The 27,505-nt window shown below is 45.6% G+C and overlaps 1 protein-coding gene across 1 annotated transcript in view; it reads left to right on the forward strand.

Annotated features, from left to right (window-relative positions):
• Positions 1–27,505, forward strand: part of THADA (THADA armadillo repeat containing) — a 732,316-nt gene that overhangs the window by 187,154 nt on the left and 517,657 nt on the right. Inside the window, 1 exon segment of the mRNA XM_088477279.1 lies at positions 8,268–8,390. Coding sequence (XP_088333405.1) covers positions 8,268–8,390 — 123 coding nt within the window.

Below are 27,505 nucleotides of genomic sequence, written 5' to 3' on the forward strand. Positions count from 1 at the left end.
ATTTATTATTTTTAATCTGAATTTTATGTGATGGATCTGCACAAAATAGTCTAATTTGGTGAAGTGAAATGAGAAAAATATATATAAAAAAGAATCTTTATAAATAAAATCTGAAAATTGGCATGTGCATATGTAATCACCCCCTTTGCTATGATGCCCCTCAAAAGTTGTGGTGCAACCAATTACCTTCAGAAGTCAAATAATTATTGAAATGAAGTCCACCTGTGTGAAATTTAAGTGTCACATGATCTGTAAGTATAAACACACCTTTTCTGAAAGGCCCCAGAGGCTGCAAAACCACTAAGCAAGAGGCATCACACCATGAAGACCAAGGAGCTCTCCAAACAAGTCAGAGACAAAGTTGTTGAGAAGTACAATTCTGGGTTGGGCTATAAAAAAATATCCAAATTTTTGATGATCCCCTGGAGCACCATCAAATGGAAAGAACATGGTACCACAACAAACCTGCCAAGAGAGGGCCGCCCACCAAAACTCACAGACCGGGCAAGTAGGGCATTAATCAGAGAGGCAGCACAGAGACCAAAGGTAACCCTGAAGGAGCTGCAGAGTTCCACAGCAGAGACTGGTGTATCTGTGCATGTGACCACAATAAGCCGTACACTCCATAGAGCCGGGCTTTATGGTAGAGTGGCCAGAAAAAAGCCATTACTTAGTGATAAAAATAAGAAGACGTGATTTGAGTTTGCCAAAAGGCATGTGGGCGACTCCCCAGATGTATGGAGGAAGGTGCTCTGGTCAGATGAGACTAAAATTGAACTTTTCGGCCACCAAGGAAAACGCTACAGTATGTCTGGCGCAAACCCAACACATCCCATCACCCCAAGAACACCATCCCCACAGTGAAACATGGTGGTGGCAGCATCATGCTGTGGGGATGTTTTTCAGCAGCAGATATTTCTGTGTACCCTTCCCCAGATTTGTGCTTCGAAACAATCCTGTCTCGGAGGTCTACAGACAATTCCTTGGACTTCATGCTTGGTTTGTGATTCTGACATGCTGTAGGAACATCTCAAGGATGATCAGTGGAAACAGGATGCACCTGAGCTCAATTTTGAGCTTCATGAGAAAGGCCGTGAATTCTTATGTACATGTGATGTCTTAGTGTTTTGGGGGTTTTTTTTATTAAATTTGCAAAAGCCTCAAAACAACTTTTTAAACGTTGTCATTATGGGGTATTGTGTGTAGAATTTTGAGGACAAAAATGAATTGCTTCCATTTTCCAATAAGGCTGTAACATAACTAAATGTGGAAAAAGTGAAGCGTTGTGAATACTTTTCGGAGGCACTGTATCCTTTGAGCCTGTCTTCCAGCACAGTCTGTCCTGAACATGCATTTGATAATTCCCCTATAGAAATCCTGCATTTGCCCCTGAAAATTATTGTGTTTATTTCCAGTCTAGCGCCACTTAAAATTCAGGCTACACTGAATAGTTGTAATATGGCAAAAAGGTTAACTCAACCGATTAATAGTGCATATTCATCCAAACCTCATCCATGTGTCTTCAGTAAAATTTGCTATGTATGGAGCATACCTCATGCATAATCTTGAGCTTTCCAGACAAATTCATGACCGCTAGGTCACCCTGGCCCTTGGGATATCATAGACATAGAGTACCGTTCTCTACCCCCCCCCTTCTAAACTTTTGTCCAGCAAAGTCCTGGACCATTGGGTCACGCAGAACCCCTCTGTTCATCACCTCCCTGCCTACCCATTGGCTGTAAACCTCTTAAGCTTATTCTGTGCTTGGTCAGGAATGGCCAGTTGGTCTTCATATATTTGAATGTATCTGAATATTTTCAGTATTGTGTATTTATTATACATTGTATTTTTTTCCTGGACTATGCTGCTGTTCTGTCTCCCCCTCCTTTTCTCTGTCCAACCTTTTAATTATCGTTTGGCAACTCAATAAGTTTGTTTTATTTTTAAATGTGTTTCTCTAATGTTCCTTTAGTAACCCTTCATGATATTTTACTGATCTGTCTGATAACTATTAGCCCCTGATGCATAGAAAGTTAGCATCTCAGACCGTAACTGCCAGTGCGATCATTCTGGCTCCATTATTGCACAATTCACGCTATTATATTTTTTTACGAATGTCGATTTAAGTAGAGCATTGAGTTACTAATGTTGACTTGCACTCCTCGTGGGTTAATCTGCCCAGTGGAAAGTACGGTGCCATTAGCATGTTAATCTATACGAGCATCTTGAAGCAAGATCTCACTTTTTCTGCAAACCGCAGCAAAAGCTGAAACATATTTCAGACTTTTATCACTGAGTTTCTGCAGTCTTCTGATGTATTTACTTGTGCGTATTTATGCTTTAAGCGTTTTTGATCGGTTATGTCTACATCTTTTACAGCTTTCTGCTTTTTTTTTTTTTTTAAATTGCACAATCCCCTATTGAGTCTTATGTTCAAGACCAGATGAATATCCATATCACATGTTTAGTTACAAGAGAGTCTGGGACATTTCCCAGAACCACCTGAGGCACTTTGGTTTGAATTTATAACTATTTGACAGCACATTTGGGATGTGAGATTGATTTATGTTAATTAAATTAATGAATATTTTATGCTTGCAGGTAAAAGTAGTGTATTAGGTAATGATAACGTTTTTATAATAAGGTAATAATAGATGATAACTTTGAAGTGAGCTATTATTTATTAACAAGATATGTGGCTTAGATCCAAGCATTGATGTAAGTAGAAAAACATGTGCAAATGTGTTTTTAACCGAAAACAGTTGGTTTTCTGCAAGGTTTTCTAATTGATTACGCATTAGTTATTGTACATACCTGTAGTAATAAAATCTACATTTTCCAATGATTGCCAAGACTTGAAGTTAAACCAGTAAGATTAAAATACAAGTTATCTGACGTTAAGCTACTAATAACATTAACAAACATAAAAAAAAAGAAAAAATCCCTATACCCCCAATTCCCAATCTTACTGCAGTGTACAAATGCCTGCGCCTGTCCCAACACCGATCTGGGTGTATCAGAAGGATTCATAGGACACCGGGGAAAACAGTTAAAATATGATGACAATATGTAGGTGATGAAACCAGTTAGGCGTCATGCACAGTGGCTTTGAAATATGACACAGGCAGTTGGACGGAATCGGTATGAAATACCGCTGTCCCTCTGGCCGGCAGTTCGAATCCCGTCCGCGGCAGGCCGACAGAAGCAGAGATCCCGGCAGCGGAAGCCTGACAGCGCTGGAAATCCCGATCATCCGTAGGTAAGTAAAAACTAACCTAACCCCCTAACCCTCCTTAGGGGTGCCTAACCCTAACCTCCCCCCCAAGTGCCTAAACCTAATCCCCCCCCCCCTGTAAGTGCCTAACCCTAACCCCCCCTTCCCTGCTGCCTACCTAAGTCCCTCCCGGGGGTCTTAACCCTAACCCTCCCTCCCCGTAGCCTAACCCTAACCCTCCCGGGGGGTTGCCTAACCCTAAGTCCCCCCCGGGTGCCCTGAACATAACCCTCCCCCCCGTGGCTGTCCACTCGCGGCGCCCGGCATCCCTTTGATCGGGATGCTGGGCGCCTGTCTCCCGGCGTTGGGAAAATGACAGGCGTCTAGATTTTAGACGTCTGTCATTTAACCCTGGGCGGGATAAAGCAGTCGGGGAGCCGGCTGTCGGGATTAAGACAGCCGGTTTCCCGATTGCATCCCAGTTGGACTGCTGGAGGCAGTTGGGCCAGTAGTTTACAGTTGGAGAGAGACATGGGTGCCAGAAGGAACTGGAAGACTAGCACTCCCCCGGCGTTACAGGGGTGGGCGCCATAGCGGGTACTATAAGGGGCCCTAAAGTCAGCCTAGTGTTCAAGTTCAGAACACACTGCTGGCTTCCGGTTCCTCTGCATACTACCATTGGCGTACTACCATCGGTGCTACCAGCTGTTTGCATTACCATTGGAGCTTATCTGTGGTCCTGGTCCTATGCAGTGCCGGCTCCAGAGGTGGGGCTGCAGCGCAGTCCAAAATTCAAATAGGGGAGCCACACCAACTGCCATTTCAAATGCTGCCAAACGTAGATGGCTGGGACTCACTGGCAGTTGGTGTGGCTCCGGTATTTAAATTTTGGACTTCGCTGCTGCCCCACGCCTGGAGCCGCCACTGGTCCTATGTATATCTCCAGTGGTGCAGGGACTTTGTGGGAGGTGGTTGCAGGGACTGTACAGGAGGCTCCATTCAGCTCAGCAGCGGTATGTGTGAATGGAGCCTCCCGGACGGTCCCCACTGCCGCCACCTCCCAGAAGTCCCCACAAACACCATAGCCTCCCGCACAGTACCTGTTTGCATTACCATCAGGGCATGCCTGCAGTCCGGATCCTCTACATGTCTACTCTCGGTGACAGTGGGGACTGTGTTTTAGGCGGTGACGGGGAATGTCTGGTTCAGCAGCAGCATGTGTGAATGGAGCCTCCCAGACAGTTCCCGCCGTCGGAGCCGCCCGCACAGCCACTGTTGGAGAGGACATATGCAGAGGAATATTGGGTACACTACCATAGGTGCAGCCGGCTGTTTTCATTACCATCAGAGCATGTCTACAGTCCAGGTATTCTGCATGTCTTCTTTCTGGCGGAGGTGGGGACTGTCTGGAGGCTCCATTCTGCTCAGCAGCGGCATGTGTGCATGGAGCCTCCCATACAGTTCCCGCTGCTGGAGCCTTATGCACAGTCCCCTCCACTGCACAGGAGACATGCAGAGGACCTGGACCATAGACATGCTCCAATGGTAATGTAAACAGCCGGCGATAGTATGCTGAAGGGTGTAGTGGCATGGCCGGCGGTTCAAATCCCGACAGCGGCTGCCCGGCAAGGGTCAAAATCCCCATCGTCAAAAGGTAAGTATAGCTAACCTAATTCTACCCCCTAACCCTCCCTTAGGGGTGCCTAACCCTAACCTCCCCCCCAAGTGCCTAACCCCCCTTTCCCTGCTGCCTAAACCTAAGTCTCCCGGGTGGTTGCCTAACCCTAACCTCACCCCGGGGGTGCCTAACCCTAACCCTCCTTCCCCTAGCCTAAACCTAACCCTCCCGGGGGGGTTCCTAAGCCTAATCCCCCCTGGGAGCCCTAAATCCTAACCCTCTCCCCCCCCCCCCCTCGGGTGTCTGCGCCCGGCTTACCTTCATTTGGTATGCCGGGCGTCTGTCTTCTGGCGTATGGCTAATGACAGGCATGGAGTTTTCGACGCCTGTCATTAGTACCACTACGGGATTAGAAAGTCGGGACTACATCCCTATGTAAAGGTTCCAGTAGCTGGCGATGCTTATGGTAGTGTGCCCCATGTTCTGAACTTGAAGCTCAGCGTAATTAAGGCATCCATCCCTGCTAGGGCAGATGTGCCGTTAACGATTGGAAAAAGATTGAAAGCACCCCACACTAAAGGAAAAGGACTAAGTTCCCATAAGTATCATGTTACTAAAAAGGAGAGAGCCCCGATGGACAATAGCCCCAGCGATCAGTGAAATGAAGTCACTACTGGGACAGTTCAGAGACAGAGCAGGTGGAGTAAAGGGGTTGTGTTACACTGTCATGTGTACCTATTAAAGGCTGATCAGCATTTTGCAAGAGTGAAGAAAGAGGAGTGAATATATTTTTCTATTTTGTAACCAAAGTCATGTACTGGAGGAAGAACGGATCAAGAGCTTTTTTTGTGATGATAGGTGATGAACTGTATTCATCAATAGCCGTGTTGGCATCTTGTGGGAAGAGGGTTAAAGCCGGAAACCTAGTAAATGCATTGAAAAAGACGAAAATCGTGTAAAGTGTATTGAAAAAGCCGGAAATCCTTAGTAACTGTACGAGAAAATCCGGAAATCATATTACATGTATTGGAAAAGCCGGAAATCATATTACATGTATTGGAAAAGCAGTATATCCATAGTAAATGTATTGGAAAATTTCGGAAATTATAGTAAATGTATTGGAAAAGCCGTAAATCCATAGTAAATGTATTGGAAAAGCCAGAAATCATAGTAAATGTATTGGAAAAGCCGGAAATCATATTACATGTATTGAAAAAGGAGTATATCCATAGTAAATGTATTGGAAAAGCCGGAAATCATAGTAAATGTATTGGAAAAGCCAGAAATAATATTACATGTATTGTAAAAGCCGGAAATCATATTACATGTATTGGAAAAGCCGGATATCCATAGTAAATGTATTGGAAAAGCTGGATATCCATAGTAAATGTATTGGAAAAGCCGGATATCCATTGTAAATGTATTGGAAAAGCCGGTAATCAATTGTAAATGTATTGGAAAAGCCGGTAATCAATAGTAAATGTATTGGAAAAGGTAAACTAAAATTGGGAAATAGTTTCGTTTTAAAATTGTATGAAATTGTTTCACACAATTTAAAATGGAATTGTTTTCTTTTAAACAATTGTACCTGCTAATTCCAGGTCTTTCTGTAGCTCTCCATAAGTGGTTCTTGGCTCTTGGACAACTCCAGAAATCTTGTGAGGAACACCTTGTCGTGGCCAGTTTATGGTGAAATTATGTTCTTTCCACTTCCGGATTATGGCCCCAACAGTGCTCACTGGAACATTCAGAAGTTTAGAAATCCTTCTGTAGTCAATGCCATCAGTATGTTTTGCAACAATAAGGTTGCAAAGGTCTTGGGAAAGCTCTTTGCTTTTACCCATCATGAGATGTTTCTTGTGTGACACGTTGGTAACGAGACATCTTTTTATAGGCCATCAGTTGGGACTGAACCAGCTTATATTAGTTTGCACTGATAAGGGGCAGGAGTGCTTTCTAATTACTGATAGATTTCAGCTGGTGTCTTGGCTTTCCATGCCTTTTTGCACCTCCCTTTCTTTATGGGTTCAATACTATTTCCCTGTGTCATTTCACATTATTACACAGAACTTAATTTATGGACATCTATGGTTTGATCTATTTACATGTGTGGTGTGTGGATTGCATGGGTTGTCGCTGACACTTGGTGAAATTTTCATTACAATAGCCCCATTACAAATATATTTACTAAGGAAAATGTTGGTGTGTTCAATACTTGTGTTACCCGCTGTGTGTGTATATGTATATATATATATATATATATATATCTATATCTATATATATATATATCTATCTATATATATATATATATATATATATATATATATATACCATTTATGTGTATGTATGTATGTGTGTATATATATATATATATATATATATATACTGTGTGTGTGTGTGTATATATATATATATATATATATATATACATACATACACACAGTATATGTGTGTGTATGTATGTAAATGTATACATTTTGGATGATATATATATATATATATATATATATATCAGTATGTGTGTGTATACCCTCTATAAAAATCCTGCGTTTGTCCCTGGGATAACCCGCCTCACATCTGGTGGCAATGCCCTAAACTCCAACCCTTTTGAAAAGAGGTGCTTAACCTTTCTGCTAAAATTCTAGGGAAGTCGGTCCCTACGGACCCTGTGTTTTGTTTGTTTCATTTATCCTCCAAAACCATCTTGAAATAAAAGAAACCCCTGTTGCGCTATTTGAATAACGCTGTTAAATCAGTTATTCCGGTATGGTGGGGCTCCTTCTCTCCTCCAAGAGTATTGGATTGATTTAATTAAATAGATTTATATTTAGAAATGATGATACAGTATATTGACCTCCGCAGATGGGGGGCTACAGTATGCATCCTTCAGAGATACCTGGTTCCGATTGATGGACTTCAAAGACTCTGCAGCCTTCAATACCATCCTTTTCTCTTCCCCCCCCTCCTTAGATTCTCTGGGTCAGACCTAAATTGCGGGAGAGTGTAACCCGCAGATGTTGATCATCGTGTCTCTATTACAGAACTGCTTTCAACCCATTACTCTTTATATCGTTTCTGGATGTTACTAGTATATATTATCAGGCTCAGAGCGACCTCTCTCTTTACTTTTTTTTTCTTTTTTTTCCTTTTTCCCCTCCCCCATTTTCTCTCTTCCCGCTTTTTACATTCCTTATTGTCTTGATGTTATTGTTTTTTATTTGAATATACATTTCTATATATTTTTTTAATATGTATATGAGTCTCTGTTTTTCAGTAGATTCACTGATGATGTTTTTTCCAGATGTTTCTATAGAGTTTATAATGTAACCCAATGTATCTGCATTATCTGATGTTCTTTCTATGTCTGTCTCTGAAAATGTGTTCTACTTGTTTTTCTGTGCGAAAATTTATTATATTTTTTTCCCCCTTCTTTAGGTTCACGCTTTAAATATTTTGCGAGCTGTTTTTCGAGATACCAACCTGGGTGAAAATGTTATTCCTTATGTCGGCGAGGGGACACAAGCTGCGATCCTTGGATTTACCTCTCCGGTCTGGGCTGTAAGTCGTCTTTGTGTGTTTTCCTAATACATGGCATATTCATTCCAATACTCGGGCTGGGCAAGTCCCTGAAGCCAATCAGCCAATGTGCCTGACAGACTACAGTTTTTGCCTAACTCTTTTTTTAGGGTCTTTTTTTTTTTAGTGTCAGTGGAGGCATATTTTTCCTGGCTCCATAAGAGTTATTGTTGGCTCCAGGATTTTACTCTCGGGCTCCTGGGTGTTACATTATTTTATCCACCCTGGTCTATGTTTTTTATCCTTTCATAGACATAGTCCATCAGTCTGTGGCTGTTACACAGCTTGGATAGAGAGACTGTCTATTATTGTGAACTCTTCAATGCAAACAATAGAGGCTCATGGTTAAAGTGTTTTTTTTATAGTGATTAAGTAATTCCAACAAATGTAAATCCCTGTTCAAACGTACGAATAGGGATCATTAATCCCTATGACTGTACATGTAGGTGAAAGCGGAATGTTCATTTTATTCCTTTGTTCTGGTTGCTGTGTCTGTAATAGGAGTTGTGTGATCAGCAGAAAAATAAGCCTTAAGGCCCCATACACGGTGCGATATAGCAGCTGATCCCACGGATTGGTACGATATCGCTGCTATATCGTACCGTGTGTGGGGATGATATCGGTCAGTGTGTTCTCCCGTGGGGTCGTACATCGCACCTCCAGATCTTACTGCATGTTCACTTGATCTGGGTATGCGATGTACGATCCCATGCAGCGCTATGTGGGTGGGGCAGGGGGGTGCCGGCATATCGGTTGGTCGGCCACCCAATTGCTCAGTGTGTGGGGACCGCCCAATATGTCGGCCATCGGATCGTAAGTCGCATTGCAATTGTGCATATCGCACCATGTATGGGGGCCATTAGAGAGTAATTATCCCAAATCTTGGAGTGTATTAAGAACACCCTCCTCACATTTGCATTCTGCATGGGACACCGTGCATGTAATTGCCATGAAATCTTAGAAAAAAAATGGTCTTCTGAACTCTAATATGGTCTCCTTTACATGGGTGCATTTGGCCAAGGATCATTCACCAAATATTTTCAATTTGAATAATTTTCTTTGAAGGTGATATGTCAGAATACTATAGATTAGATAAATATGTCAGACTGTTATCTACACAGAATATTTAGGGGTCTCGGGAGCCGTTGAAAGCAGATGGCACATAACCTGAGAAGGGATGGGTACGGGATGGTTGGTGCTCGCGATCCCGGCGGTCAAAATTCCGATGCCGGCATCTTGACACGGTTAGGATACCCTAACCCTCCCTCCCCGGTGCTTGACCCTAACCTCCCGCCTGGTGACTTCCTCTAGGGCAGTGGTTACCAAGCTTTTCTACTTCAGGGTCCATAGGGGTCCACAGGGTGACCTTGGGGTATAGCTGGATCCTGGATCCTCGGGCACCACGGAGTTAAAGCTTTTAGCTGCTCCCAGGATGCACTTGGGTCCAACCTTCCCTATACCCCGCCCCCGAGCCACAGGCACCTCAGTTTAAGATGGTGCCCGGCCGGAGTCAGGTCACCCTGCGGGGGGGGGGGCTGCAGGAGCAGCCCCCTAAAGCTTTTTATTTAACTAGGTTAAATTTATTTCTACTATAGTTTTGTTCTCCAGAGCGGCAGCGCTGGGCTGTCTGTACAGACGCCCACGCTGCCGCTCCTTCTCCCTGCTGGCGCCGCGACGCCAGCACTGAACTGGGGATCGCGGCGGGGGAAGCCAGAGTCTGTACTAGCCGGACTCTGGTTTCCCCCGGGACTGCTGCCGGAAGACGCCTGGTAGCTTAAGGTAAGCCGCGCACCGCTGATTAGCGGCGGTGCACGGGTAATGCCTTTTATATGCAGTCCCATGCCCCTGGTCTAGGGGACAGACCGGGGGCGCTAGCGGTGGCGGCGGGCCCCCCCTCTATCGGAGGCATACCCCGTCAGACCACTAGACCACCAGGGTAAATTAAGCGGCAAGCGGGATGCCGCAACCTTGGGGGTTAAATATGCTAGCCAGGGGAGGAAGCCTTCCCTGTCTAGCGGCTCCTCCCCTCAGCTCAGCGCGCCTTTCAGCTCGGAGTCTGGCGTCGCTGAGCTGCAGCTACTCGGGCCACTCCTCCTCTGAGGTCTCCAGCGGCCATTTTCTTACTGGCAGCGCAGATCTTCAGGGAGCACGCGGACCGGTCCCCCTGTGTACCTCTCCCCCGACAAGGACAGTGTACACAGCGCTATAGCCCTCCCAGACACTGAATCTGGGAGGTTGATTGTAGTGGAAAGGTGCAGTGAGTATATCTTCCTGCATGGTATGTGACTTTTGCTAGTGCTGCCTGTCTGTGTCTTTTTTCTACTTACTGTCAGCCTGTACCTATCCCTTTCCTTCTCCTACAAGCCCTACAGGTGTGCGGGGGAAGGGTGTTTCTACTGACCTCACCTATATAAATCACGTATTTGTGAGGTCCGTCACATACAGTTGTGTGCTACACGGTGCCATATTGTGGGCTGTTGTTCAGCACACTGGTGAGTGCGCACGTTTTCTTCCTAAGTCATGTCTGAGGAGGAGATTGAGCACTCCGGGGCTCCGGCATTGTTCTCCTGCAGGCGCTGTTCTGCAGGAGTGGATAGGGAGGATTTGTCACAGGACGGCCTGTGCGGACGGTGCCAGGCGGTCCCTGGTACGTCTAAACCTCCCATGTCGCAGGAGCCACCATGGGCGATGTTTTCCCAGGTGCTGGTGTCCATCGCGGACCGTCTGTCGGTCCCGACTGCCGCCCCTACTAGGGCGTTGCCCCAGCCTGCCATCCCCCATTCCCCGGGTGTCCCACAATTATTGCAGACTCCCCCGGGGTCTCAGCCTGTTGGTCCCTATGCGGGGTTGCCAATGTATATTCAGTCCACCCCTGTGGCATAGCCGGCTGTGGTGCCGTTTCAGGCTCCTGTGACAGCTCCTCCACCCTGGGTGGATGCGCTTTCCCACACTGTCCAAGATTTGGCGGCAGCATCTTCGGCTTTTCAGTCGATGTTGCGCAGTGACGTGCCCTCCAGGGCGTCTAAACGCTCAGTCATGGCACAGGCTGCGCATCTTTCGGATTCTGAGGGGTCCTCGGATGATGGTGAGGTGCAGGATGACTCAGCCTCAGATGCCTCAGTCCAGGAGGTAGACACTAAGTCTTCCATCAATGTGCGGGCTCTGGTTAAGGCGGTGCGGGTCATTCTTCTGATTGAGGATGAGGCACCCGCTCCCAAGTCAAGGTATCCTAGTTTAAAAAAAGCTAAGGTTACTTCTACAGCGTTCCCCTTGTCTGATCAGTTGACTGATCACATGGCGGTGGCCTGGCAGACGCCCAGTAAGCGTTTCCTGCCACAGAAACGCTTGGCGTCCAATTATCCATTCCCGGAAGCGCATTGTAAGAAATGGGTAACTCCGCCTGCAGTCGATTCCCATGTAACACGCCTCATCAGTAGTGCTACTTTGCCATTGCCGTCTATATCCTCGCTGAAGGATCCTACGGACAGGAAGGTGGAGACTTGTCTAAAGTCTATTTATTCTCTCTCAGGGGCTGTAGCCCGGCCGTCCATGGCCATCTCCTGGGTGGCCAAGGTCATTGAGGGGTGGGCCAACGCCTTGGAGGACACGTTTACGGATGAATCTCCGGACGTCCAGAGGGCGTTGTTAGGACAGATGAGAGATGCCGCCTCCTACATTGGAGAAGCATCTTTGGATGGTAGCCTGTTGACCTCTAGGGTTTCGGCGGCAGCAGTGTCTGCTCGTAGATCCTTGTGGTTGCGGTCTTGGAGAGCAGACGCGGATTCAAAGAAAGGCTTGGAGGCCTTACCTTTTAATGGGGAATTACTATTTGGTCCGGACCTGGACAAAATAGTAGATACCCTGGCAAAATCCAAGTCAGCCTTCCTCCCTTCAGCTACTACACCTGCTAAGGTCCGGAGCTCGGCGTTTCGTTCCTTTCGGGTTCAGGGCAAGGCAAAGGGTCAGTCCTTCCCGAGGCAGTCCGCACCCAAGACCGCCTCAAAGCCAAAGAAGCAAGCCTGGAGTGCTAGGCGCCCTTCTTCCAAGCCAGAAGATAAGCCTTCTGCGTGATGGGACAGGCCTCCCTCTGGGGGACCCCAGAGTGGGAGGCCGACTTCTTCAATTCGCCCAGTGCTGGCACAATACCACCACGGATGCCTGGGTGCGAGAAGTGGTCTCCCAGGGGTACGCCCTGTCTTTTCGGCACAGGCCGCCTTGCCAGTTTTTTTGCACAAGTCCTTCTCAGGACAAAACCAAGGCCTTGCAGGTTCAGGAAGCCATAGAGGCCTTGCTAACGGCGGGGGTCATTATACCCGTACTACAGTCTCAACGTGGGATGGGGTATTACTCTACGCTGTTTCTGGTGCAGAAACCCAATGGCTCTCATCGCCCCATCCTCAATTTGAAGTCCCTGAACAGGTTTCTCAGGGTTCCCAAATTCAGGATGGAAACTTTACGTTCCATTATACTGGCGATGGAACCGGGGGATTATATGGTCTCCCTGGATATCCAGGACACCTACCTCCATGTGCCTATAGCAACATCGCACCAATGGTTTCTGCGGTTTGCTATTCTCCACAACCACTACCAATTCAGGGCTCTACCCTTTGGTCTCTCCACGGCACCAAGGGTATTTACCAAGGTGATGGCGGTCATGGCGGCTCACCTTCGGAGCCAGGGGATACGGTTGCTACCGTATCTAGACGACCTCCTCTTGCTGGCAAGCTCCCCGGAGGTACTGATCCAGCATCTCCACCTGACGGTCGCTTGTCTACAGGCGCACGGCTGGTTGATCAACTGGAAGAAATCCTCCCTCATCCCATCACAACGGATGGTTCATTTGGGGGCCCTGCTGGACTCTCGTCAGCAACGGATTTTTCTGACTCCAGAGAAGGTCTCCTCCTTACAGCTGCGGATTCACAGTTGTCTGAGCGTCTGTCCCTAGCCTGGTGGCTGCAGACAGCTCATCTCCTGGAGGGGCGCCCCTTTTGGATCCCGGAATGGGTTCTGCTCACGACAGATGCCAGTCTCCGGGGTTGGGGGGCGGTGACAGGCTCCTTGTCACTTCAGGGTCGTTGGTCGGCGGAGGAAGCGATTCTTCCCATCAACATCCTGGAACTGCGGGCAGTATACAGAGCCCTGCAGTCGTCCGGCACCGCTCTTCACGGAAGGGCCGTTCAGGTGCAGTCAGACAACGCCACCACGGTGGCGTACATCAATCACCAGGGAGGGACTCGCAGTCGAGCTGCGATGTCGGAGGTGTCCCGCGTCCTGGCTTGGGCGGAGCGCTATCTTCCAGCTCTCTCGGCAGTTTTCATCCCAGGAGTCCTCAATTGGGAGGCAGACTTCCTCAGCCGTTACGATGTGCATCTTGGGGAATGGTCGCTTCATCCAGAGGTATTCCAACTACTCGTGGACAAGTGGGGGCTGCCAGAGCTGGACCTGATGGCGTCCCGTCACAATCACAAGCTGCCTGTGTACGGGTCAAGGACAAGGGACGCAGGCGCAAGTCTGATAGACGCGCTGTCGGTGAAATGGCTGTTTCAACTGGCTTACTTGTTCCCTCCGATATCTCTGCTGCCTCGGGTCCTGCGCAAGTTCAAACAGGACGGAGGCACACTGATCCTGGTGGCCCCAGCGTGGCCCAGAAGGCCGTGGTACTCCGATCTGCGGAGCCTGTCCATCGACGCTCCGTACCTCCTACCTCAACGGCGGGACCTGTTGTCTCAGGGGCCCTGTCTTCACCTGGATCTGGGTTGACTATCTTTGACGGCGTGGCTCTTGAGACAGCCGTCCTGAGGTCTCGGGGCTTTTCTAGCTCCGTTATTACCACCATGCTGAGGGCGCGCAAGCCTGCTTCCGCGAGGATCTATCACAGAGTGTGGCACACTTACTTTCAGTGGTGCGAGGCCAGAAACTATGATCCCCAGGTGTTCCGGGTTTTGCGTATTCTGGCTTTCCTTCAGTCGGGTTTGGACTTAGGATTACGTCTTTCTTCACTGAAGGTACACGTGTCTGCTCTGTCGGTGTGGTTCCAGCGCAGGATCGCTGCTATGTCGGACGTACACACCTTTTTCCAGGGTGTTTTGAGAATCCAGCCTCCCTTTGTGCCACCTGTGGCCCCGTGGGATTTGGCGGTGGTTCTTCGGGCCTTACAGGGTCCTCCTTTTGAGCCCTTGGAGTCAGTGGAGCTCAAGTGGCTAACTTTTAAAACTGTTTTCCTCTTGGCAATTGCTTCTGCCAGGAGGGTTTCAGATTTGGGGGCGCTTTCTTGTCATCCCCCTTTTCTGATTTTTCATCAGGACAAAGCGGTGCTTCGCACTCGTCCTGATTTCCTGCCTAAGGTGGTTTCCAGGTTCCACATTAATCAGGAAATTGTTGTACCAGCCTTTCAGTCACCTGATCTTTCGGCTGGGGAGACTTCCTTAGACGTTGTCCGGGCACTCCAGGTTTATGTGGACCGGACTAGTTCTGTGAGGAAGTCGGATTCTTTGTTTATCCTCTTTGGTTTTCACAAGAGGGGTTGGCCTGCCAACAAACAGACTCTAGCCCGTTGGCTTCGTTCTGTTATTATTGAGGCTTATATGCAGGAGGGTTTACCTGTTCCAGCCTCTGTTAAGGCTCATTCCACTCGGTCCGTGGGCCCTTCTTGGGCTGCTAGCCGTGGCGCCTCTGCTGTTCAGCTCTGTAAGGCGGCCACCTGGTCTTCCATTCAGACCTTTTTGAGGTTCTATGCGTTTGACACCTTTGCCTCTCAGGATGCATCCTTTGGGGCGCCGGGTTCTCCTATCAGCACAGGAGCGTCCCCGCCCTTAGTTGGACTGCTTTGGGACATCCCCAAGGTCACCCTGTGGACCCCTATGGACCCTGAAGTAGAAAACAAGAGATATGGTAAGAACTTACCTTTGTTATCTCTGTTTCTACGAAGTCCATAGGGTCCACAGGGCACCCGCCCTGACGCACCTGGCTTTATATGGGCTCTGTGACTGGTCACCGGTCTTCCGTCTCCCATTTCTGTGAGTATGGTTCTTGTGTGTTCCAGTCTTCCTTCTCTCTGTTTAGTCTCCTCCTCCGGCCTGGGCTGCTTACCAACTGAGGTGCCTGTGGCTCGGGGGCGGGGTATAGGGGAGGTTGGACCCAAGTGCATCCTGGGAGCAGCTAAAAGCTTTAACTCCGTGGTGCCCGAGGATCCAGGATCCAGCTATACCCCAAGGTCACCCTGTGGACCCTATGGACTTCGTAGAAACAGAGATAACAAAGGTAAGTTCTTACCATATCTCTTGTTTTTTGAATCACGGCGCCCCAGAGTATCAGCATTTTTTCCATGGCACCCCTGAGCCAAAAGTTTCTTATTGAGAAATTCAGTAAGAAGTTAAATTGAAGTAAATTGTGCTTCTACGTCACCCTTAGTTTAAGTTATGTGGTGGTTGACAGGGCTGTGCTTCTTTCTGTCCACATATTCTTTGATTGGCAGTCATTAGCACTGGTTTTGCCTATCACACTGAATAAAATTAATTTGATTTGGTACTGGACCACCAACCCAAGGCACCCCAGGGTGCCACAGCACACAGTTTGGGAACCACTGCCCTAGGGCCTAACCCTAATCCTCCCCCTAGTGCTTAATCCCGAACCCAACCCCGCTTATTACTGAGATTCTGACAGGTGTCGGGATTCCGGCTCCGGTAATCTAACCGATGGCATCCACTGTGTAAAGTATAAAAAGCGTTATGTTGTGTTTAGAATTTTTGTGATCCATTTCATTCGTGCAATAATATTGCTTAGACCTTAAGATCTAAAAGTTGCTTCTTTTATTGTAATTGTGTTCCTGTATTCTTTTATTATTAAAGTGCATCTGGATTCTAAGATATAAATTGTCCAAAGCTGGAGAATTGCAGTGACTAAAGCTCAGAGATCCTGTATAAACTAGTACACATATCATCCCTATACATGGGCAAGTGAGAGCTGGCATCATGTGGCATGGAAAGCTAGCTTGTGGAGATGATGCATGATACAGCATCAGTCCTGCACGCAGTGGCGTAACTAGGGGGGTCGGGCAGGGTGCGTGCCCTGGGCGCCGTGGGACCGGCGGCGCGGGGGGGGCGCCGCCGGCCACGGTCCGGCCCGCCCTAGTTAGCCACAAGTGTAGTGCCGACCGCAGTGATTGCGGTCGGCGCTACACATTTACACAGGACCGGCGCTAGGCTTCCAGCGCCGGTCCTGTGCTGCACACCTGAGCCCGTTCCCTCCCCCTGAGCGTTTGCCCAATAGCGCCAGGAGGCGGGCTCAGGCTGTGCATAACACACGCATCGCTGCCAGCGCTGGCGGCGATGCGTGTGTTAAACAGCAGCCAATGAGAGTCAGATAGACTCTCATTGACTGCAGCAGCACCCACTGCAAGAACCTGACTTCCTTCCGGCTCCTGCAGTGAGTAATGGGACTGACGTCATGACCCGGGAGGACTGGCGGGCGGCGGCGGGAGCGGCGTCGCGGACCGGAGCAGCAGCAGCGTGGATTCAGGTAAGTATGTTTTTATATATATATATATATATATATATATATACACATATATATATATATATTATTTTTAACCTATCAGCAGAACGGGGGAGGGGGGTGGCTACTACTGGGGGGACCTCTACTGGGGGTGGGGGCACCATTATTGGGAGGACCTCTACTGGGGGGGGGCTACTACTGCGGGCACTTAATCGGGAGGGGGAACCTCTACTGGGGACTACTACTTGGGGGGGGAACTACCACTGGGGGCATTATAAAAGGGGCCTACTAGTAGAGGCACTGCACTCGGGTACCACTACTGGGGGCAATAATAGGAAGGGCCACTACAGGGGGCACTGGATAGGGGGGATCACTACTGGGTGCCTGCATAAGGAGACCACTACTGGGAAAACTGCATGGGGGGGGGACTACTGCTGGGGGCACTATATAAAGGGCACTGCATAGGGGGGGGGACACTACTACTGGGGGCACCATATAAAGGGCACTGCATAAGGGGATACTGCTACTGGGCACACTGCATTGTGGGGACTGCTACTGGGGGCACTGCATAAGGGGGAACACTACATGGGGCACTGCGTTTGGGGGGACCACTACTGGGGATACTGTATAAGGGGCACTACTGTGGGCCTGCATAAGAGGGACCACAACTCCATACTGGGGGTACTGTATAAGGGGTACTACTGGGGTTAAGGTGCATATGGATAGGAATGTTCAGTGTGAAAATAAAGGGGTGTGTCATGTTGACACGCCCCATTTTTAAGTGACCACGCCCATTTTTTCGCCGCTCGCGCCTTTGGAAAAATATCTTTGATTTGTGCCAGTAGGATGGTAAAAAGCCATAACACTTGGTTTTATCTATTCTAAAGCACAGATCTAGGGATGGCCATTGAGTAGGGGATGGAGGACATCGTTATATCGAACCAGGCATGCCAACATGGTAGTAATGCGATTTACAGAACTGTAATCGTGTCGGCTTTAGAACCTTAAATCTATGGTAAAGCATCATGTTTAAGGTTCTAACTAACACAGTTACAATGCTGTAAATCTCATTGCTACCATGCTGACTGAGGTGGTTCGCAACTTACCCCGATGGCGCATCCGGCTCCTGCAATACTTTAAGTAACAGGGCCCACCTAACACCATACACGGGCGCACTGTCCCCCACAATTCCCTTTTGTTTCCAACGGTGCTGCCGTGTGTTCCTCTCTCATCCCAGGTCCGCTCAATTTGAAGACCTGGGAAAACAGAAGGAACCGGACCCTCACACCGTACCTAACCATTTATCTGACCTTTTTGAATCTCTTTGGTTCTTGCTGCCAGCATATTTATGAATAGCAGTGTTCATGTATTTTCCCCCAATTGTTTTTCCATGAAGTTTAATTAATAATCATAGGAGACAGGGGCTGCAACATTGTATACATGACTAGATGTGTCATTTATTTATTTTTTATTATCTATTATTTGTTTCTAATACATGATACTGAATTGCTGGCATTTATGGTTGAGAGAAAGACAGAGATAAAACAAACTATTTCTCATATAACAAAAGTATATCGAAAATATATCTGTCCTGTATGTAATGTATATACTAAATCTGCAACATTTATCAAAACCGTTTTAGAAGCAATTATAGTGTTTAAATTCTAATTTATGTGTATGTTGGTTGTATATAGTGCTACTACATAAATGAATTAATGAAGAAAGGGAGTGAATATACTAACTGCTAAACCTGCCTATTTTACCCATTAGGGGATATATTGTTAATGATTAAATATGATCACCACAAGGTAATTATTTCATACACAATTACAGAATGTCTAATATATTTGTGTGCTTATTGATGGGTATGATATTTATGTGTGCTTATTGATGGATGTGATATTTATCTGTGCTTATTGATGGATATGATATTTATGTGTGCTTATTGATGGATGTGATATTTATGTGTGCTTATTGATGGATATGATATTTATGTGTGCTTATTGATGGATGTGATATTTATGTGTGCTTATTGATGGATATGATATATATGTGTGCTTATTGATGGATATGATATTTATGTGTGCTTATTGATGGGTGACTATCATATTTTCATAATCAGAGTCATAATAATTCCCAATTTTTTTTAAAGAAGGATCCGATTAAAAGTTCTATTTTAATTATGTTCATTTTCTGATATCAATTATATCAATTAATTTATTATTAAAGAGTGCCCCACAAAGGAATCACTTGATGCACATTGGCCGAGGCCAATGGGAGATTTTTTTCTGGCATGCTGAGTTCAAAATAACGCTGTCAACATTCTGATTGTCAACAATTCCATTACATCCCTTCAAATAGCGATGGCGCTGCCATCACATATTAACCATTCAATGGTTTAGCGATCCATGGTTTGCTAGTGCAAACTTCAGGTGTCAACTGCTATGGGCACTCCTTCCTGGTATCCGCAGCAGAATGGACGTCAGCAACATTAAGGAACGAACATGCAAAGGTGACAACATATTAAATCCAGGCATCGAAAGGAAAAAGCATTTCTAACAGTTGAGGAACATTGATGGTTGCCAACCATAGGTTTCCGATGGCCTTCCCTACAAAGATCAGCTAATAGTAAAGGGTACTGGCCACCATACCTCCATTGCCATGCCTCTATTGTGTTGACCCAGAAAACAAATACTTTCCCAGCCCACAAAATATACGCTTCCGCAATATTTAGGTGACTAGTCCACTGCAAAAGGAATAATCAAGAGATTGGCCTGTTCAGCTTTCATCATATCCTGCACACTCTTCTATTGGGTAGAGGGAGTACATAGTGTAAATGCCTTCAGCTTCTAGTGAATCAGTTATTTAAAGTTCTGAGGAATTCATTTGACCGATCTCCACAGCAGATGTAGAACATAAATCAGCCATGCCAGGACAATGTATTTTCCTCTTCCTCTGGGTTGGTAGGGGTAGAGTATAAATCATATTAATGTCACACTTTTCCCAGTATTCATGGCTTTATACCTCAAAGATAAACTGATAACCAGATAGGCGTGAGAGATGCTGAGGAGCATCTATCTTGGTAGAAGTTTTGCCACTTCAGATAATCCCGAGAGTTTCTCTAGCCTGACCATGTTTGGGCAAAGAGTTCCAAATGACTTACAATAAAGTTGTTATGACTTGGAGCTAATTAGTGTTTTGTATTAAATTTTAGTTAAATGACGTCTCATAATAACTGTATCTCTGGCTTTTTGGGGTCTACATAAACCTGATCAGAGGTCTCAATTACTCTTACCTCAGTGCGTTTATATTTTTGTTTTTCTGTTAACAAATATGAAGATATTACATTATCTTTGTCTAAAGGGATTTGGAGGTATATGTACTGCCTTAAAAGGATGAAGTTATATTCACATACAGTACTACTATTTCCAACTAGAACATACACTGTACACTATGTGGAAAGGTAATAGCCTGCGTGATGGAGGCATCGCCACAATCCTGGCAAGTCTGCAAGATGTTTTTAAAATGGCAATCATTTAAAAGGTAAAGCCAACCTGGCTATTCCATTTCCCCCTATGGGCCTTATTTAACGTTAAATATAATAATGTCCTGCTTTTGTATGAGCACAGATATGTGTGCACACTTGGATCTCAATATCTGCATTTCAAGTGGCACACGTCATAAGATATGTGATATGTCACGTGTAGAAGGAGTGTGCTTAATTTACACTTACGTGTTATTGGTTCTGACCAGCTTTCCTAGCTCACAGGTCTGTAGGGGCAACATATGTTCAAATCTTTTACAAAGTATGTGGTTTTGTTTTTGAGAATCGCCCCATCATGAGTACTGCCGCTCCACCATAATCTAAAGCAGGGGTCTTCAACCTTGGCCCTCCAGCTGCTGTGGAACTACACATCCCAGCATGCACTGCCACCTTTTTGATATAACAGCATGCTAAAACTATGGCAGTGCATGCTGGGATGTGTAGTTCCACAGCAGCTGGAGGGACAAGGTTGAAGACCCCTGATCTAAGGCATGATCCGGGAGAGTTGCATACTTTGCTGGGACTGCTCCCAGACTCCCCGACGGATATGGCCATTATTTGTGCTTAAATTGGTTAAATGAGGAATTGCTTGGACTGTGAATGTTATTAATTAGTATTAGTTAGGGACTTTGTGGTGCACATTAGTGTTCCTTCCAGCATTGTTTGGTGTCTGCACTGAATGTAACATCCCACCTCCAAAATACAAAAATATAAACCCAGAAAAGTACTTCCCACACTCCTATATACTCTACAGCATACCAGCGCACCTGCATAGGCACCTAGCAAAAGCTGAACTCTTGGCCTCTTACCATTGATGTTTGCCAAACAGTCATTCATTCCCATCCCTAGTGATATTAGTAGTTGAATAAATAAGAAAGCATATTACATATACCTGAAGACGTTTGCTTTACTGGTACATTTGGGGACATTATACAGCTGAGGTGCAAAACAATTATTGTAAAACTTATTATTTAAACAAATTGTTTTATTCACTCATCAAGCCTGTATAAAGTAAAGACTTTTTCAAAATGTAAAGCACTTTGCTTTATACAGGCTGGATGAATGAATAAAATGATTTATTTATAACAAGTACATATATTTTGACTGTACTGCAGCTGAATGAATTGAAAAATACAACTCTCTCTCCCTTCTTTTGCTGTAAAGTTTTCTGGTTTTGCCCCAGCATCTTCCCATTTACAGAGATCCTTGGTTTAGGTGTGATTCTATGTAGCTCTGAGCTCTTTTATAACACATTTTCTGTCTTATCCCCTCAGTAGTATGACACAGCAGTGAAAGGGTTCAATCCGTGAATAGTGGGCCTCACCCGCAGTGAGGTTAAAGCCCTCTGCACGGCTTCCTAGTTGTTATGCACCGAAGAACAGCAAATAATCTCACTCTGGGAGTGCACAGGGAGAAGAATGGGGCATGCTCCCATTTATACGCTCACCTTCATACTCTCCTAACATCTGTTGCACATAAAATCTTTATGCTCCCAAGACCTTAAGCCATGAGTTATTGCTTTTCCACTGTCACGTCTTTGGACAGATTAGACCTGGTGCCATGGTACCCTCCGAACCTTTTCCCCTTCTGTCCAGGAAAATACACCAAGTGCCAAGGAGAGGCATTGACAACCTGTACGCTAAATTAATATTTTGTTTTTATATCTTTGCTCAGGGGAAAAGCAACGCCCATGTGCTCCCATGTGCTTATTAACGCATCAATCACTGTATTCCATATCTACGTAACTCTATGAAGTGTGCATTTCTAATATTAAAAAGAAGTGATAAACCTGAAAAGAAAATATTTAAAAATGTTACCTTTCTGCCTCTGTTTTGTGTGTATGTGTGTGTGTATGTATGTATATATATATATATATATATATATATATTATATTTCTAATAAATAGAAGAAACACGGGGGCGCTTCATAGTGCATTAAAAGACATTTTTAATAAGTTAAGGTACAGGTAAACAGCTTGCGTACCACAGGTGGCGGTCAAATATCGCAAGTTCATCAGCATAAATGTCATGAATACCATGTATCACACAGACACAGCAAGTTTCTCCTTCACAACGGAGCAGGAATGTGCCAGGCCACACCCCTACCAGTTTTGTCACAAGGACTTAGTCAGATATAGTATTACAGGTATAATGCCGAAGCAAAAACGAGACGGCACTCTACGGACTTCACAAAAAACTTATATGGATAAACATGTGCAAGTTAATAAGCTGATGTTTCAAGACCTCAGGGGTCTTTTCATCAGGGTTCATAAGTGAACAAGACTTATTTCTTACCTCAAATAACAGTGTGTATGAGGGATGGACCCAAAAGAAAGTGCGCCAAGCATGTCCGTCTTTGCCGGGAAACTGAGGGGACTGACGTCATCAGACTACGATGGGCACCGCCGCTGGCAAGAGAGCAACAAGAAAGAGTGCCACCATGAATTCAACTATACCTATGAGGAAAAATATTAGATGCCCATCCTGCATCACGTGTGGTTATTTGTAGATTGTTGCGACTTTCAATCACCCCCACACGGGCAAAAAGTACAGGATATCGCATGTACAACAAGATTCGTCATTCTCTCTTCACAGTTGTAGTTCATTTATGCCCCATAGTAATGCTCTAGTTCAATGTATGCACCATAGTACTACCCTTTTTTACATTGTAATACACACTGCAACCAGTTCATATTGTGCCACATTGTAGTGCCCTCACTTCACCATCCGTCACATTGTAGTGCTGCCAGTGAAAATGCTACATATTCCATCTAGGTGCCATATTGCTGTGCCTCCAGTTTATAGTATTCCACACTGTGGTGCCCACAGTTCATATTATGCCACACTGTAGTGCCCCCAGTTTATATTGTGCCATTACAGTTCCCCCAGTTTATATTATGTAATATTACAGTACCCTCCAGTTCATATTATGCCAATTACATTGCCCCCAGTTCAGATTATGACTAAATAAAATGCCCCCAGTACATTATAAAATCCACTACACACCCCTCCTATAACATCCATACCAGTCACTGAAAATTGAATGTCTCCCCATTAGACAGCCTTATCCTACATGTCTGGTGAGGGATTATATCCCATTGACCTCTTATTTTCACCTTATTTGCCAATGGTGATGCTCCAGGGGGGCAGGGACAAATCAGCTCCTTGTTCCAAATGCTGACAATTCCACTTTGGTTGGAGATCTTCTTAATTTTAGCACACTGTCCCTTTTTGGTACAATGCTAATATTGAAATACAATATCCATGCCCATCTCACATCACAAATGCTGTAATCAGGGTTGGACTGGCCCACAGGGATACAGGGGAAATCTCCGGTGGACCCCACTGGCTTGGGACCTCTCCTCCTCCCTTATGAATTTGGTTCCAGATTGCACACTCAAATAATACATTGTTACTCTACTAGTGGTTCAGTTACTTGGACCAGCATGTCTTTTGACTGATGGCTAACATGGGTACCTACTGCAGCATTCTCTATGGTGGGCCCTTCATGCCCCAGTCCAACATTGGCTGTAATCAAGGGGAAGCCTAATCTACGATGGTGCCAGGCTCACTGGTTAGCTCAGCTGTGCCTGCTGTGAGGGTGAAACGGGAGATGTATCATCTCAGTGTGGAGCTTTACTGAGAGGGAGAGGCTACCACCTATATGAGCTCTGATGAGTCCCCTTTTCAAGTTGGGCAAAGGGCCAAGCCCAATTGCATAGCATGCAATTCTAGGAACTAGATAATCAATGACCTCTGTCAGGATGGGTATGAAATACTGGCAGCTGAAGAATCCCGTTTCAAAACCTGACCCCGGAAGCCCGACTGCTGAAAAGGGGATGTAAGTACGCTATCCCTCCCCCCCAACCCTAAACCTCACTTGGTGCGCCTAACCCTAACCTCTTTGGGGAGGGTGACTAACCCTTCTTTTCCCCCGTGGGTGCCTAAACCTAACCTTAACCTTTCCCCAGGGATAAGAAAATACTGGACGTTCGGCATTCCTGGCGGTTCGGGATTGCGAAGCCGGTATCCTGATCTCATTCGGGATATCTGCATCGGTACATCGACGACCGGCATCCCGTCTGCCCACAATATAACTACATCCCCCTCTGTCTGGGGACCCCTGAGCCTCTCGGGCCCCATGGCAACTGCACTCACTACAGTGAGTGAGGGTGGAAGTGCAGTTTCCTGCCCATAAAGGCCACCTAAAGAACAAACTTGTCCACTCGCCATGCTTCGGCCTCGGTGGCTCGCTATGCTCGCCACAAGGTTGTATTCCCCCTCTATGCCCACATGGATGGTAGGGAATGAATGACGTTGGATAGTAGCTTATGACGTCAGGGTCTTGTCTGCGAAGGGCATCTAGACATTACCATCTTTTACTACAGCACCATATACTGCCCTCTCACAGCACCACTTACTGCCTGTCTCACATCACAGAACCCCTCCCCCCCTCTCAGCACCACTCTCCCCTCACAGCACAGACAACTCTCCCCTTTAAGCACAGACCCTCTCCCCCTAAGAGCACAGAACTCCTCTCCACTCACAGCACAGATCCCTCTCCCCTCACAGAACCCTTCTCCCCTCACAACACAGACCCATTCTCAGCACAGTACCCCCCTCACCTCTCAGTACAGACCACCCTCACTACTCAGTACAGACCCCTCTACCCTCTCAGCACAGACCATCCTCCCCACAGATCCCACCTCCACTAACAACACGCCTGCTGCTTTGGCATGACAATAAATAAAGCACAGGGACAGACACTTTAAGGTGGCTGGAGTTGACCTACAGTAAGTGGAGACTGTTTTTCTTATGGACAACTTTAAGTGGCCCTTTAGCGTGTCACATCAAAACTGAATCTTTTCCTGTTGACGTTGGGAGGAAAAAATGACTAATGTCGTCAACAAGGCAATCTTTTAAGACCTCTACTAAAAAAATATAGCCGTAAAATTCAAAATTGTTCCCGTGCACAGCCAAGACAGGTCCTCATAAATATAAGAGCAGAACCTTTCCTGTCATACTAAGGGATTCTCCAAAGTTTTGACTATAAAAATTATAAGAACAATTTTAAGAAAATATTATAAATATCTTTTGTATTATTCTAATCATTTTTATAGTCAAAACTCTGGAGTAAAAAGTGTTTGGCAGGTGAGGCACTGCCTCCCCTATCTACCTATTCCATACACCTCTGATCAAAACACACCAAATTTCCAGCACTCTATACTGTTGCATCTTTGTATAATGCCCACATGAACCATCAGTTTCATATATGTATGAGTAAATCTGGCTCTGATACTAGCCAGTGCCTCCCCAGCCATTTACCTCACTGCGCCTCACTGTTTATATATATATATATATATATATATATATATATAGTGGCCCATTTCTAGCAACCATCACTCCAGTGTTCTAATGGTACATTGTGTTTGCTAAGCACGTTAGAAGACTAATGGATGATTAGAAAACCCTTGTGGAATTATGTTAGCACAGCTGAAAACGGGTTTGCTCATTAGGGAGGCTATAAAACTGGCCTGCCTTTGAGCTAGTTTAGTATTTGGAGCATCACATTTGCGGGTTCGATTATACTCTCCAAATGGCCAGAAAAAGAGAACTTTCATGCGAAACTCTACAATCTATTCTAGTTCTTAGAAGTGAAGGCTATTCCATGCAAGAATTTGCCAAAAAACTGAACATTTCCTACAACGGTGTGTACTACTCCCTTCAGAGAACAGGCTCTAACCAGAGTAGAAAGAGAAGTGGGAGGCCCCGGTGCACAACTGTAAAAGAAGACAAGTACATTAGAGTCTCTAGTTTCAGAAATAGACGCCTCACAAGTCCTCAACTGGCAGCTTCATTAAATGGTACCCGCAAAACGCCAGTGTCAACGTCTACAGTGAAGAGGCGACTCCGGGATGCTGGCCTTCTAGGCAGAGTGGCATGAAAAAGCCATATCTGAGACTGGCCAATAAAAGGAAAAGATTAATATGGGCAAAAGAACACAGACATTGGACAGAGGAAGATTGGAAAAAAAGTGTTATGGACAGACGAATCGAAGTTTGAGGTGTTTGGATCACACAGAAGAACATTTGTGAGACGCAGAACAAGTGAAAAGATGCTGGAAGAGTTCCTGACGCCATCTGTCAAGCATGGTGAAGGTAATGTGATGGTCTGGGGCTGCTTTGGTACTGGTAAAGTGGGAGATTTGTACAAGGTAAAAGGGATTTTGAACAAGGAAGGCTATCACTCCATTTTGCAATGAGATGCCATACCCTGTGGACAGCGCTTGATTAGAGCCAATTTCCTCCTCCAACAGGACAATGACCCTAAGCACACCTCCAAATTATGCAAGAACTATTTAGGGAAGAAGCAGGGGTGAAATTTCTTCAGATTACCTCAACAAATTAAAGGCTAAAATGCCAAAGGTCTGCAATGCTGTAATTGCTGCAAAAGGAGCAAAGTTTGAAAGACAAAATTATTATTTCAATTAAATATCATTATTTCTAACCTTGCCAATGTCTTGACTATATGTTCTATTCATTTTGCAACTCATTTGATAAATACAAGTAAGTTTTCATGTAAAACACGAAATTGTCTGGGTGACCCCAGACTTTTGAACGGCAATGTGTGTATGTGTATATATATATATATATGTATATATATATATAAAACTGTATATAAAATGTATTTCCTGTAAGAAAAGCAGGTTTGACAAGTTTTTTGTTCTGTTTGATGCCAGCTAACTGTACAAATCCAAAGCAGTTCTACATGCGCTGTTAGACAGTGATGTATGACAGGCTGTTGCTATGTCAGGTAAGTACCTGTTGCAGTAAATCTCAGTGACTATTAGCATGCGGTTGCAGCTGCTATTGTCAAGCTTTCTCTTTATGTGACACATAAGCAGAACTTGGAAGAAATTGCACAGCGTACATTTATTTTACGATACAGCAGCCTTTTCAAATATGTCTATCATTAGGTTTATTAAAATCTAACATCTGCTAAAACCATCTCTCAAAGTTCTTTGTCTTAGTTGAATAATATCCCTGCAAAAGATGTTTGTA

Source organism: Taudactylus pleione, unplaced genomic scaffold (assembly GCF_031769625.1).
Source record: "Taudactylus pleione unplaced genomic scaffold, aTauple2 ptg000201l, whole genome shotgun sequence".
Lineage (NCBI taxonomy): Eukaryota > Metazoa > Chordata > Amphibia > Anura > Myobatrachidae > Taudactylus > Taudactylus pleione.